Source organism: Hemiscyllium ocellatum, chromosome 28, assembly GCF_020745735.1.
Source record: "Hemiscyllium ocellatum isolate sHemOce1 chromosome 28, sHemOce1.pat.X.cur, whole genome shotgun sequence".
NCBI classification, from domain to species: Eukaryota; Metazoa; Chordata; class Chondrichthyes; order Orectolobiformes; family Hemiscylliidae; genus Hemiscyllium; species Hemiscyllium ocellatum.
Window position 1 is genome coordinate 29,818,874 of NC_083428.1, and position 13,403 is coordinate 29,832,276.

The 13,403-nt window shown below is 42.7% G+C and overlaps 1 protein-coding gene across 1 annotated transcript in view; it reads left to right on the forward strand.

The window, feature by feature from the left end:
• The window catches only part of fbn2b (fibrillin 2b), a 374,963-nt gene that overhangs the window by 221,642 nt on the left and 139,918 nt on the right, over nucleotides 1-13,403 (forward strand). Inside the window, exon 8 of the mRNA XM_060846046.1 lies at nucleotides 5,050-5,175. Within this exon, the coding sequence (XP_060702029.1) occupies nucleotides 5,050-5,175 (126 nt within the window). The remainder of the gene's footprint in view (nucleotides 1-5,049; nucleotides 5,176-13,403) is intronic.

A 13,403-nucleotide genomic window follows, 5' to 3' on the forward strand; every position in this document is an offset into this window, starting at 1 on the left:
GTATATTTTTATGTTCTGATCTTCCCCAACTTTTCTTCCCAGTCCTTGTTTTCCCATCTTCACTTACCCCAGGTTTGCCTTCCAGGAACATCCTTTACTTTAGCCACCAACACAGATTCACAAACAGAATTACTCTGCTAAGGAGTCAATCTCGACACAATAAATGTAATACTATTTGCAGATACCGCATGATCAAGCCTCCATGAATACCACAGTTGGCAAACATACATAAATGAGCAGTGTAGGTCTCAGACCATACAAGTAAACACCTAGCACCAATTCCGTAATTAGATCTCCGTCATTTCTGTTCAGTAAATTTAAATCTGTTGCCACCCGACAAACTCAGAGTTTGCATTTACACAAACACTTGGATTGTGCACATTTGCTGAACTGGAGTTTCTTTTTACCTAAATGTACAAGTGCTTAATAGCACTGATCTGGGCTCCTGAGGATTTAACATAAAATTCTTTTGTTTCAGTGTATCTTTGAAGGGAAGTCTATTTCTATGTGTTCTGCAGGTCCAACATCTACTTACCCAGTGTGTCCTGAGAGACATCACCCAGAAATTTGAACCCACTTCTAAACAATAAACCAGGTTGATCAGCATGATTGAAATTGAATATTAAACTCTTTCTCAGAATTCTTTACCCCCCAGCATTACGATACAATCATGTTACACAGAACATTTCTTAGTGAGTAAATGGATGTCTTGTGATATTGCGTTGGATTGATTGATTTATTTTGTTTTAAATTAGGTTGGCTTGAGAGTAAAATGGGTGAGGAGTAAGACCATAAGACCCTAAGACATAGGAGTGGAAGTAAGGTCATTCGGCCCATCGAGTCCACTCCGCCATTCAATCATGGCTGATGGGCATTTCAACTCCACTTACCCTCATTCTCCCCGTAGCCCTTAATTCCTTGTGACATCAAGAATTTATCAATCTCTGCCTTGAAGACATTTCGCATCCCAGCCTCCACTGCACTCTGCGGCAATGAATTCCACAGGCCCACCACTCTCTGGCTGAAGAAATGTCTCCGCATTTCTGTTCTGTATTTAGCCCCTCTAATTCTAAGGCTGTGTCCACGAGTCCTAGTCTCCTCGCCTAACAGAAACAATTTCCTAGCGTCCAACCTTTCCAAGCCATGTATTATCTTGTAAGTTGCTATTAGATCTCCCCTTAATCTTCTAAACTCCAATGAATACAATCCCAGGATCCTGAGCCGTTCCTTGTATGTTAGACCTACCATTCCAGGGATCATCCGTGTGAATCTCCGCTGGACATGCTCCAGTGCCAGTATGTCCTTCCTGAGGTGTGGGTACCAAAACTGGACACAGTACTCCAAATGGGGCCTAACCAGGGCTTTATAAAATCTCAATAGCACAACGATGCTTTTATCTTCCAACCCTCTTGAGATAAATGACAACATTGCATTCGCCTTCATAATCACGGACTCAACCTGCATGTTTACCTTTAGAGAATCCTCGACTAGCACTCCCAGATCCCTTTGTACTTTGGCTTTATGAATTTTCTCACCGTTTAGAAAGTAGTCCATGCTTGTATTCTTTTTTCCAAAGTGCAAGACCTCGTATTTGCTCACATTGAATTCCATCAGCCATTTCCTGGACCACTCTCCCAAACTGTCTGTGATATACATAAATGATCTGGAAGAGGGCACTGTTGGTATGATCAGCAGGTTTGCAGATGACACGAAGATTTGTGGAGTAGCAGAAAGCATAAGGACCTGTCAAAGAATACAGCAGGATATAGATAGACTGGAGAGTTGGGTGGAAAAATGGCAGATGGATTTCAATCCAGACAAATGTGAGGTGATGCATTTAGGCAAGACTAATTCTAAAGCGAATTATGCAATGAATGGAAGAGTCTTGGGAAAATTTGATGGGCAGAGAGATCTGAGGGTGCAGGTTCATTGTGCCCTGAAGGTTGCTGCACAGGTGGATAGAGTGGTCAAGAAGGCATATAGTCTGTTTACCTTCATTGGATGGGGTATTGAGTATAAGAGCTGGCAAGTCACGTTAAAATTGTACAAGACATTGGTTTGGCCGCATTTAGAATACTGTGTACAGTTCTGGGCGCCACATTACCAAAAGGATGTGGACGCTTTGGAGAGGGTGCAGAGAAGGTTTACGAGGATGTTGCCTGGTATGGAAGGTGCTAGCTATGAAGAGAGGTTGAGTAGGTTAGGTTTGTTTTCATTAGAAAAAAAGAGATTGGGGGGGACCTAATTGAGGTCTACAAAATCATGAAGGGTATAGACAGGGTGGATAGAGACAAGCTGTTTCCTAGGATGAAGGATTCAGTAACGAGCGGTCACGCTTTCAAGGTGAGAGGTGGAAAATTTAAGGGGGAGACATGCGGCAAATACTTCACATAGAGGGTGGTGGGCATCTGGAAAGTGTTGCCAGCCGAGGTGATAGAGGCAAGCATGGTAGATTCATTTAGGATGCATCCAGACAGATGCATGAGTTCAAAGTTTGTGCGAAGATTTGTAGCTCGGGTGCTTGTTGTAGTGGTTCTGTTCGCCGAGCTGGAAGTTTTTGTTGCAAACATTTCATCCCCTGGCTAGGAGACATCATCAGTGCTCTGGAGCCTCCTGCGAAGCGCTTCTTTGATGTTTCTTCCGGCATTTATAGTGGTCTGTCCTTGCCGCTTCCGGGTGTCAGTTTTAGCTGTCCGCTGTAGTGATTGGTATATTGGGTCCGGGTCGATGTGACACCCGTCAATATACCAATCACTACAGCGGACAGCTGAAATTGACACCCGGAAGTGGCAAGGACAGACCACTATAAATGCCGGAAGAAACATCAAAGAAGCACTTCACAGGAGGCTCCAGAGCACTGATGATGTCTCCTAGCCAGGGGACGAAACGTTTGCAACAAAAACTTCTAGCTCGGCGAACAGAACCACTACAGATGCATGAGTGGGTAGGGGGCAGAGGGATATAGATGCTTTGGAATTGGACGACAGATTTAGAGAGTAGATTTGGATCGGCTCAGGCTTGGAGAGCCGAAGGGCCTGTTGCTGGGCTGTAAAATTTTCTTTGTTCTTTGTTCTCTTAACCTGCAGCCCCCCCCATCCTCAATGCTGCCTGCCCCTCCATTTATCTTTGTATCATCTGCAAACTTAGCCAGAAGGCCCTCAATTCCTTCATCTAGATCATTAATGTATAAAGTGAAAAGTTGTGGTCCCTACACTGAGCCTTGCGGAAGGCCACCAGTCACAGGCTGCCTCCCTGAGAAGGATCCTTTTATTGCCACTCTCTGCTTTCTGCCAGACAGCAGGGTTTCTATCCATGCTAGCATCTTGCTACTAACACCATGGGCCCTTATGTTAGTCAGTAGCCTCCTGTGCGGCACCTTGCCACCGGTCTTCTTGATGTCCAGATCAATAACATCAATTGGCTCTCCTTGGTCTAACCTGCTCATTACTTTGACTTACAACAGGGAGACCAGAATTGAACACAGTTTTCTAAGAGTGGCCTCACCAATGTCCTGTACAGCCTCAACATGACCTCCCAACTTCAATACTCAATGCACTGACTAAGGAAGGCAAGTGTGCTAAATACCTTCTTCATCACCCTGTCTACCTGCGACTTCACTTTCAAGGAACTATGCACCTACACCTCAAGATCTTTTTGTTCAGTTACATTTCCCAGGGCTCTACCATTAACTGTATAAGCCCTGCCCTGGTTTACCTCACCAAAATGCAACACCTCCCCATTTATCTGAATTAAACTCCATCTGCCACTCCTTGGTCGATTGGCCCATCTGACCAAGGTCCCATTCTACTCTGAGCTAACCTTCTTCGCTGTCCACTACACCATCAGTTTTGGTGTAATCTGCAAGCGTACTAACATACGTCCTATTTTCACATCTAAATCATTCATTTAATGATGAAGAGCAGTGGACCCACTACTGTTCCTTGCAGCACATCACTGGTTGCAGTCCTCTAATCCAAAAAGAACCCTCTGCCACCACCCTCTGTCTCCTACCTTCAAACCAATTTTGTATCCAATTGGCTAGTTCCCTCGATCCCATGTGATCTAATCTTAGTAACGCATCTACCGAGAGAAACCTTATTGAATGCCTTGTTGACATCCATATAGACAACATCTACTGCTCTGTCTTGATTAATCTTTGTCACTTCTTCAAGAGACTCAGATTAGTGAGACATGATTTCCCACGCACAAAGCCAAGTTGACCATCTGTAGTCAGTCCTGGTCTTTGCAAAGATCCTGTCCCTCAGAACTTACCCACCAACTTACTCACCACTGACCTTAGGCTCACCGGTCTACAGTTCCCTGGATTTTCCTGATCACTTTTTATGATCTGACATTGTCTGGCAGATCACCATCGGGTCACTAGAAGGCATGGTCACTCTGTCATGGAGGAGTGGCCCCATCGCTGACAGGGCCTTGGTGTAACAGCTGAAATTCTGGTTTCCCTCAGAATGGACTGAGACTTTTGAATCTCATCCCCCTGACCGGCCTGACTTTGGGCCTTGGAATTTCTATGTTTTTGTCGCATATCTTCATCAAGTTTTCAAACTCATGAGGATGATCTGGGCAGAGTAGACAGGGAGAAACTGATCATGATCATGGGAATGATTTAGAACGAAAGGGTACAGTTTTAAAGTGCTTTGCAAATGAAGCAAATATGTGACTTGAAGGAACTTTCTCACACAGTGGCTAATTCTGCCTGTAAATGTGGTAAAAGTAAGTTGAATTGATGCATTCAAGAGGACACAGGATGATTATTCAAAACTATGTTCATGATTACAGAGAACAAACAGGAGTTTGGCACTAAATCAAAATGCTCAGAAAGACAGTGCAGACACAATGGAGTGAGTGACTTCATCTCTAATGTAATAATGCTGTGATTCTGAACATACCGAGCAGTGTCTCATGTTGGTACATTTCAAAATGGTTCAGTGGGATTCAAAGCCTTAAATGAATATCCAACACCTTCAGCCTTCTGTCCATGATTCTCCAGCTGTTTGTTCATACTTTGATCTTTCTTTCGCCTTCCAGATGTTGATGAGTGCAGCACCATTGCTGGAGTCTGTGATGGGGGTGAATGCTCGAACACTGTTGGTAGCTACGTCTGCACCTGTCCCCGTGACTTTGTCACAAGCCTGGACGGCTCTCGGTGTATTGGTAAGTCTGATTGATTTTCCAACACAGTCTGTCCCTTTGGTTCACCAGTCATTGTTGGAAGCCAATTCCTGTCAGTGTCAAATGAGGTGTTCTTCTGTTATCTTCCTTAGAACAGAATTATCACTCTCATTTTGGATTGGCATTAGTATTGGATCAATGAGCTGAAACTTTCAATGAGGCTTACTTAACGGACAACTGATTATCATTGAGAATCTGCATTGCCTTTACCGGGCTTTGCATGTAAATTAACCAATTGGAGAATGCGAGTGGTGGTCATAGATTTTTCTAAAAAACCACAGTGATTTGGTGTTGGGGAGAAAAAGTGTTCAGTCGTGTGAAAGAGCATTTATGGATATAGAAACACGACATCTTGCAGTCACAGGGCAAGGGTTCTAGGTTATAATCAGAGTCGATAAAGTGTGGTGCTAGAAAAAGCACAGCAGGTCAGGCAGCATCTGAGGAGCAAGAGAGTCGATGTTTCGGGTATAACCCTTCATCAAGAGTGGGCTGAGAAATAAATGTGGGATGGGAGTGTGGCTAGGGGAAGGCTTTACAAGAGGGGGAATGGGAGGAGGTGTAGTCAAGGTAGCTGTGGGGGTCACTGGGTTTGAAGTAGATGTCAGTCATAAGTCAGTAGCCAAAGACAAAGAGAGAAAGGCCCAGGAAGGGGTGGGACGTGGTCTAGGTGAATTTGAGGTTTGCTGCCTGACCTGCTGTGCTTTTTCCAGCGCCACACTTTATCAACTTTGACTTCACCAGCATCTACAGCCCTCACTATCTCCTCTAGGCTATAATCATTCAAACCCTCTCACGTAAATAGTGGTACAACATTAACATCTCCAACAACAGAAAGTGCTGAGGAAACTCAGCAGATCTAGCAGCCATCCGTGAAGAGAGAAACAGAATTAGCATTTCAAGATTGGTATGACTCCTGTTCAGAACTGACAGGGTTGGAAAATGGTTTTTATGCTACTGCTAGGAAGTGGGTGGCGTGGGGGAGTAAGTGAAACAGATTTTGTGGGTGCCCAGAAAAAATACAAAGTGTTGCTAATGGTGGTGTAGGAGAAATAGAGATTTAAAATGATTGTAACTGAGGGTGAGAAAAGGAGCAGATGAGTGAGAGCAAAGTTCACCAAGACACAAGTGAGACATGGTTAATTCTTAGACCAGTAGCACAACAGGATCATTGACCCCAGTGTTGAAAGTATTTGTACACTTCCCATTCCAGCTTAAACCAGGACTGGTAATTTACCAAACATAAAGCCATTGTGCCAGTTATTTCTAACTCCGGGGCTTCAAGGTTGTGCTTTGTTTAAATTCATGTGTGTTCTCTATTTAAATCTGGTGATTCGGCCTGTAGCTAGTAATAGTGCTGAGGAAATACACTGTGCCAGCGCAAGGATTGAAACTTTCCAACATGATTATTTCAAAGTGAGCCAAAAACAAATACTTTGCAGGTTTGAGTTTGGACGAGGCTGGAATGCTTTTGTTCCGAATATTTCTGCCAGCACTGGAATGGGAGTTTGGCTCTGGGCCTACCTTTGAAAATACCAATGATGCGAGCAGTCCATAACTTGTTCTCTTTCCACCACACACAAGCACTCATTGTTACACTTCACAGAAATATCGTTCCAAACTAAACACTCTGTTTATGTACAGAGCAGATTATCTCACTGACCCTGCCTCCTTTGATCTTTTGTACATTATTCCAAACAAACTTGGGGAAAAGATAATGTCGATGAAGGAATTGTGGATTCTCGGAATAAGGAGATCCTGCAGGAGCAGTTTTTGATGTTTTAAAAATATTAACTATCAGTGCGTATATTGTTTCTCCCTTTTTTCTGACGATGCTGTCTTATCTCCATGGAGTATATACGGCTCTCTGGGCCTTGACTCATGCTACAGCATGGTTCCATCGATATTGGTCTATCCTCATGACCAGAGCATGACCTCATGCTGAGAGTATGTGTCTGCAGACGTGTGGCCTCTTGCAAAGGTGTGGAGCTTTCGATATGGTCTTCCTGTGAGATAGAGGGCCCTGCACTTCACCCTGGTCAGAGGTTTGGATATGAACTCTTGCTGGGGATTAGTCCACAAGTTACTGACTATTACCCACTCCCCTGATACTGGCTGCCATCCTCAACGTAAATAGTTAGCTGTAATCAGGAGCTTGGACAGCAATCGATAACTTTGAGAGTCACAGCTAAACTATCTTGTTTTTCACACACACAGTAAAAAGTGAGGTCTGCAGATGCTGGAGATCAGAGCTGAAAATGTGTTGCTGGTTAAAGCGCAGCAGGTCAGGCAGCATCCAAGGAACAGGAAATTCGACATTTCGGGCACAAGCCCTTCATCAGGATGAAGGGCTTATGCCCAAAACGTCGAATTTCCTGTTCCTTGGATTCTGCCTGACCTGCTGCGCTTTAACCAGCAACACATTTTCAGCTTGATTACACACACACACACACACACACACCTGTGTCATGGGCAAGGGAGTCTGTACCCAATGAGGAAGGGAAGCCCTTCTTCTTAAGATTGAGTTTTCTAATGTTGGACCAGGTTCAGTGCTACAGCCTTTAAAAGGTAAAGTGACCAATTATCCAACAACAGATAGATTGTCCTGAGAAGGAATCCTTGCTGTGACTGTTGCATACTTAGCATCAAAATTAGTTCAGTCAGAATGCCAGTAAAACTTTACTCTGAATATAATTCTTTGTTCAAGGCCAGAACCAGAAGGGGTGTCAGTACTCTCATGTGAGCCAGCCTATCACACATTACCCTTGTGAAATGATATCAGTACTTGTGCTGTTCCTATAAACTAACAGTGCATATGCCTGCACACCATCAGAGTACAATGTCTTCAGAAGGTTTGGAGATTCTAATGGTAGCATAGATGTGCAATGCCACAGAGTTCATGAATCAGAACAAAAGCATTTGTTGAAATACTCCAGGGATTGTAACTTTTACTTGTTACCAGCTGTCTCAGTCCAATCAAATATTTTTGAACAAAAGCAAAATAGTGCAGATGCTGGAAACCAGAAGGGTTTTTCCGAAGCCAGGAGTGAGGAGATCTGTGAATCGCCCATCATCATATATCTCCATGTATTGGGAATTCATCAATCTGAACACGAGGGACAAACCTGACCATGAAGAAACCCCTGTGGCTGCGCAACAAACTTTTGTTTAATCTAACGTAACTTTGCACAATGAGAAATAATGAGACAACAATAGAGGGGATTCTTTTTTGAAAAGGAAAAGTGCCTGTCTCAGAGATGGGGGTGCTAGAGTTGTGCCACAAAACCTGAGCTGTCACTGTCCTCAATGTGATACTGAACTATCACATGTGGTATGTTTCCAGATGACCTCACCTTGTGCTATTTTCCACCTCTACTAGAGGTAGCTTGCTGCCACTAATCCTCCTTTGTCGTTGCCATGCCTTGGCCCTATCTAGTGACTTGTAGAAAGGGTAGACTACTGTGGAGTTTCTATTGACCCATACGGAGCTAGTACATCTGTTCCTTTTGAAAGTTGAGTAGAAAACCTTGTCTCCTCCTACAGGCCGTGCATGACATCAGATGTGGAAACATGGGTTCAAATCCCACCATGACAGGCGATGAAATCTGAATTCAACTAAAGCCCTAGTGGACATGTTCTACAAGCTAAACAAGCTTACTTAATAGTGACCATGCAACAACTCCCGGTTGTTACAATAATTGACTGAGTTCACCAATGTCCTCTGGAAATCTGCTGTCCTTACTTGGTCTAGACTAAATGTGTCTTCAGATGCATAGCTATGAGGCTGATTCTTGAGCAGAATGGTAGTGTCCCTGTCTCTGAGCCAGAACACCTGGAATGTTCTGGAAGTATGGAGAAAGTGACAACATTCCTGATGAAGAGTTTATGCTCGAAACATTACTTTCCTGCTTGTCGGATACTGCCTGACCAGCTATGCTTTTCCAGCGCCACACATTTTGACTCTGTTTTGGAAGTATGTCATGACATATCTGAGCAAGTTGATTAAAAATTATTTAACGTTGGCATCACTCTCACTCCTAAATTGGATTTGGGTTCAAAACAGAACACCAGAGCAGACTCAAAATGTTAACTCTGTTTGTCTCTCCACAGATGCTGCCAGACCTATTGGGTTTCTCCAGCAATATCGTTATTTCAGATTTCCAGCCTCCACAGCTTTTTGGTTTGATTTGGTTTTGGGTTAAAGCTAACCCGAAACTAGTACTGATGGAATGGCCGAATGTTTGTGAGCCGCCATTGAACAGAGCTAATTACTGAGGCTCTGCTCAGTGTTTGATGGACATAACAGATGCTGTGTAATTATCCAAAAAAAAGTGAACAGGAAATCTCCTGACTTCCTAAACAAAATTTTTCTCTTAACCAACATCACTAAAACAAGTAATCTGGTCTTTTATCACATTGCCATTTGTGCAGTCGTGATATATTTTCTACATCACAGCTATGACTGAATTTCAAAAGGATGTCATTGGTTGTGTAACCCTTTGGGACATTGAAAGGATGTTAAGGATACCATACAAGTACACTTTATTCTTCACCACCAGCAATGAACCTCCATGGTCTGTGTGTCCTCAGACTTCTATGTTGTGCTCTTCCTGAGTAGATAAAGAAATTGAAAATGTGTTGCTGGTCAAAGCACAGCAGGTCAGGCAGCATCCAAGGAACAGGAAATTCGACGTTTCGGGCATAAACCCTTCATCAGGAATGAGGAAAGTGTGTCAGGCAGGCCAAGATAAAAGGTAGGGAGGAGGGATTTGGGGGAGGGGCGATGGAGATGTGATAGGTGGAAGGAGGTCAAGGTGAGGGTGATTGGCCAGAGTAGGGTGGGGGCGGAGAGGTCAGGAAGAAGATTGCAGGTTAGGAAGGCGGTGCTGAGTTCAAGGGATTCGACTGAGACAAGGTGGGGGGGAAATGAGGAAACTGGAGAAATCTGAGTTCATCCCTTGTGGTTGGAGGGTTCCCAGGCAGAAGATGAGGCGATAAAGAAATTGGTAAGATCTCTGGTCTATATATCAATGGGAGATGCATTTATTCATCAATCAAGCATAAGAGAAGATTTCTATGGAGATCCTGGTACCTTTCCTCTGGTTTTCACATTAGACTTTTAAAGAGAAAGCTTTAGAAGAGTAGTCTTTTACTTTTCATCTTATTTTGGGCCTCTACTGCCTACGTTATAAACAACAATAGCCCCATTTAGCAAGCCACATCAAAAATAGATGAATAGCTCCATTTAGTTGGATTCAGGAGGGAGTGAGCAATAGGGCACAGCGATGGAAAGAAGCTCCACCCATGCGTTGCTATCCCATCCAGGGCATGTGCAGGATTTCTGGGCTTCAGATCGTTGAGTGTTGGGCAGCATAGAATTTCCAGAGGTTTTCTGCAGAGATATTTTTCGAGTAGCAGAGTTTCACTTTCAGTTGTTGTCATAGGAAGGAGCCAGTTGGTGCACATTTGCTCTGATATGCACAAACAGTTCCAGGAATATGCAAACTGTCAAGTGATTGGCTTAAAACCTTAAAACTAATTTAAGTACCCAAAAGGAGTAGTGAGTAAGATTTAAAAGACTGTAATGTAGAAATTCAAAGGAGCCTCACAAAGACCTTTTGTGAGAATTCTTTAAAAGCAAGTGGAAGGGGTTAATTCAGAAGGAAAGATCCCTCGACATTTTGCCTTCAGTACATTGTTTCGTTTGGGATTATGGGACTAGTTTCATTTGGGATTATGTTCGGCATGAACTGGTAGGACCGGAAGGGCTGTTTCTGTGAAGCATGACTCTATGACTCTGTAGCTGTACATACATATACCTGTACAAAGATGTCTGCATATATATGACCATATGTATATGCCTTTCACCATATATAGTGGATAAGTACACGTATGCAATGACATCTAGGCCTATTGATATCTGTGTGCGCATTGCTGTACAAATATTCAGCAGTCCCCACATATATACCTATAGTTACCTATATACACAAGTGATCCTAAGTACCTGCCAATTCCACAAAAGACTATATGTCCCTCTCAAAAGTGTATGGCACAGATTGCACATACAAAGCAAAGTTGAGTGACAGTGTACCAATAGAAAGTGTGAACAGCTAAAAGAGAGACTAACTTAGCGAGTTTTGAGAAGATTTGTAGCTCAGGTTGAGGTTCTGGATGTAGGTTTGCTCACTGAGCTGGAAGGTTCATTTCCAAATGTTTCGTCACCCTACTAGGTAACATCTTCAGTAGACCTCTGGGTGTAGCACTGTTGATAATTCCTGCTTTCTATTTATATGTTTGCGTTTCTTTGGGTTGGTGATTTAATTTCTTGCGGTGACATCATTTCCTGTGGTGATGTCATTTCCTATTCTTTTTCTCAGGGGGTGGTAGATGGGTAGGAGAGACTAACTATAGTTAGATACATAATTGTAGAAAGGATTCACTATTTAGTACCACTAGTTAGAAGGTAAATTTGAACAAATGCGCATGGACCTGTGCATGTGTCAAAACAAAACTACACGTGTACATTCAGCATAGCTGACGTGACACATGAGACAACATGGGACGGTGAGGTTTGAATGTAGACAGAATAAATGAAATTGGCTTATAAGCATTAACTTGGTTTCATCTCACTGACTGATGTATTGAACAGAAAATTAGACTATATGAACTTTGAACATTTTTATAGAGGTGTTCATAATCTTTATACTGATTATGAATATTTTTTGTTGTCCAAAATAGCTCAATATTCTATGATTGGAGATTCAAAAAAAGGGTATTTGACAACGAACCCCATCTCACACTGCACATTACACAGTGTTCCCAATTTAAATGTTACATTTTTAGTCTGATTACTTCTTTTTGATCATTGTAATTGGGTAAACTGTGAACCTTTGAAGGAAAAACGTGTATCTGGGAAGAGAAACACAGAAAAGCTTTGAAGCAACTTCCTGTGCTTGGCCCTATCCCTCCAAACATTTTTTATCCATGTACTTATCCAAACTCTGGAAGTGCATTCCACACATGAACCACTCTCTGTGTAAATAAATCTCCTCTGTGGCATTTTTAAATCTTTCTCCTCCCACCTTAAAGATACACTATTTACCTTACCTATATCTCTCATGATTATATAAGCCTCTGTAAGGTAACCCTTCAACCTCTTACGCTCTTTATAACTCAAATTCTCCGATTCCAGCAACCTCTTGGTAAATCTCTTCAGAATCCTCTCTAGGTTAACAATATCCTTCCTATTGCAGGGAGACCAGTCTGGATACAATACAAGCTTTAATTGTGTACCAAAGCATACGTGCAGTTGATGCTGTGCATGTATGTAGGTATATACATTGAGGCACATGTATGCGTCAACACGTACATTCAATTTCATTCGCAAACATGAGCACTGTACTCGTTCAGTTGCACCCCAAAGGGTTAGGAGCAGCACAGCTAATTTGTGAGAAAATTGAGAAAACGAAGCCAGATTCTTGCTACCAGTGTCTTCCTGCGCTCAAGACGCGGCACTGCAATGGACTGCCAATTCTCACTGTGCGAGTCTGTTTGTTTGTAAGTTGGAAAGTGTTCAACGTGGCACAGTTCCATCGTTAATAATTTATGAATTAAAGGACAGTTCAAGGCCCAAAAGGCTACAAGAAAATGAAATGAGTCGCTTGAAATATTCCTGGAAGTTCTCAGGGTAACTAGGAAAGCGCACCTAAATTATGGGAACAGAGCTAATCATAGCTGTGAAACAGTGGAGCTGAAATTGGATGTGTTTTCCTGTTTTGCCATCTGGAATAAATTAATCCAAGCCAGTTTACAATGGCTTGTTTGTCAGGCTCAATTGAAGTCAGGACCCCTGCACACTGAATGGCGGGAAGGTTTCCAGGGCCAGAATTGTGTGGTGATTTGTAGATAAAAAGTTGGGTTAAACAGACACAGAGAGAAGGAGTGTGCTTTGCACACAGAGAAGATATTTTTGAAGTGAATTAAACGTGTGGAATCGATATTTAGGGTTGAGCTGAGAGGAAAGATTGAGAAGCTCAAACAGTAAAAAGTGAAGAGGATATGAAATTAAAGATACTTATTGAGGGACATGAAAAATCCAAGTAATATGAAGAGGAAATCTAAAACATGGGTCATGAAATCATGAGGGGGGCATGGATAGGGTGAATAGCTAAGGTTTTTTTCCCAGGAAAGGGGAGTCCAAAACTCGAAGGCAT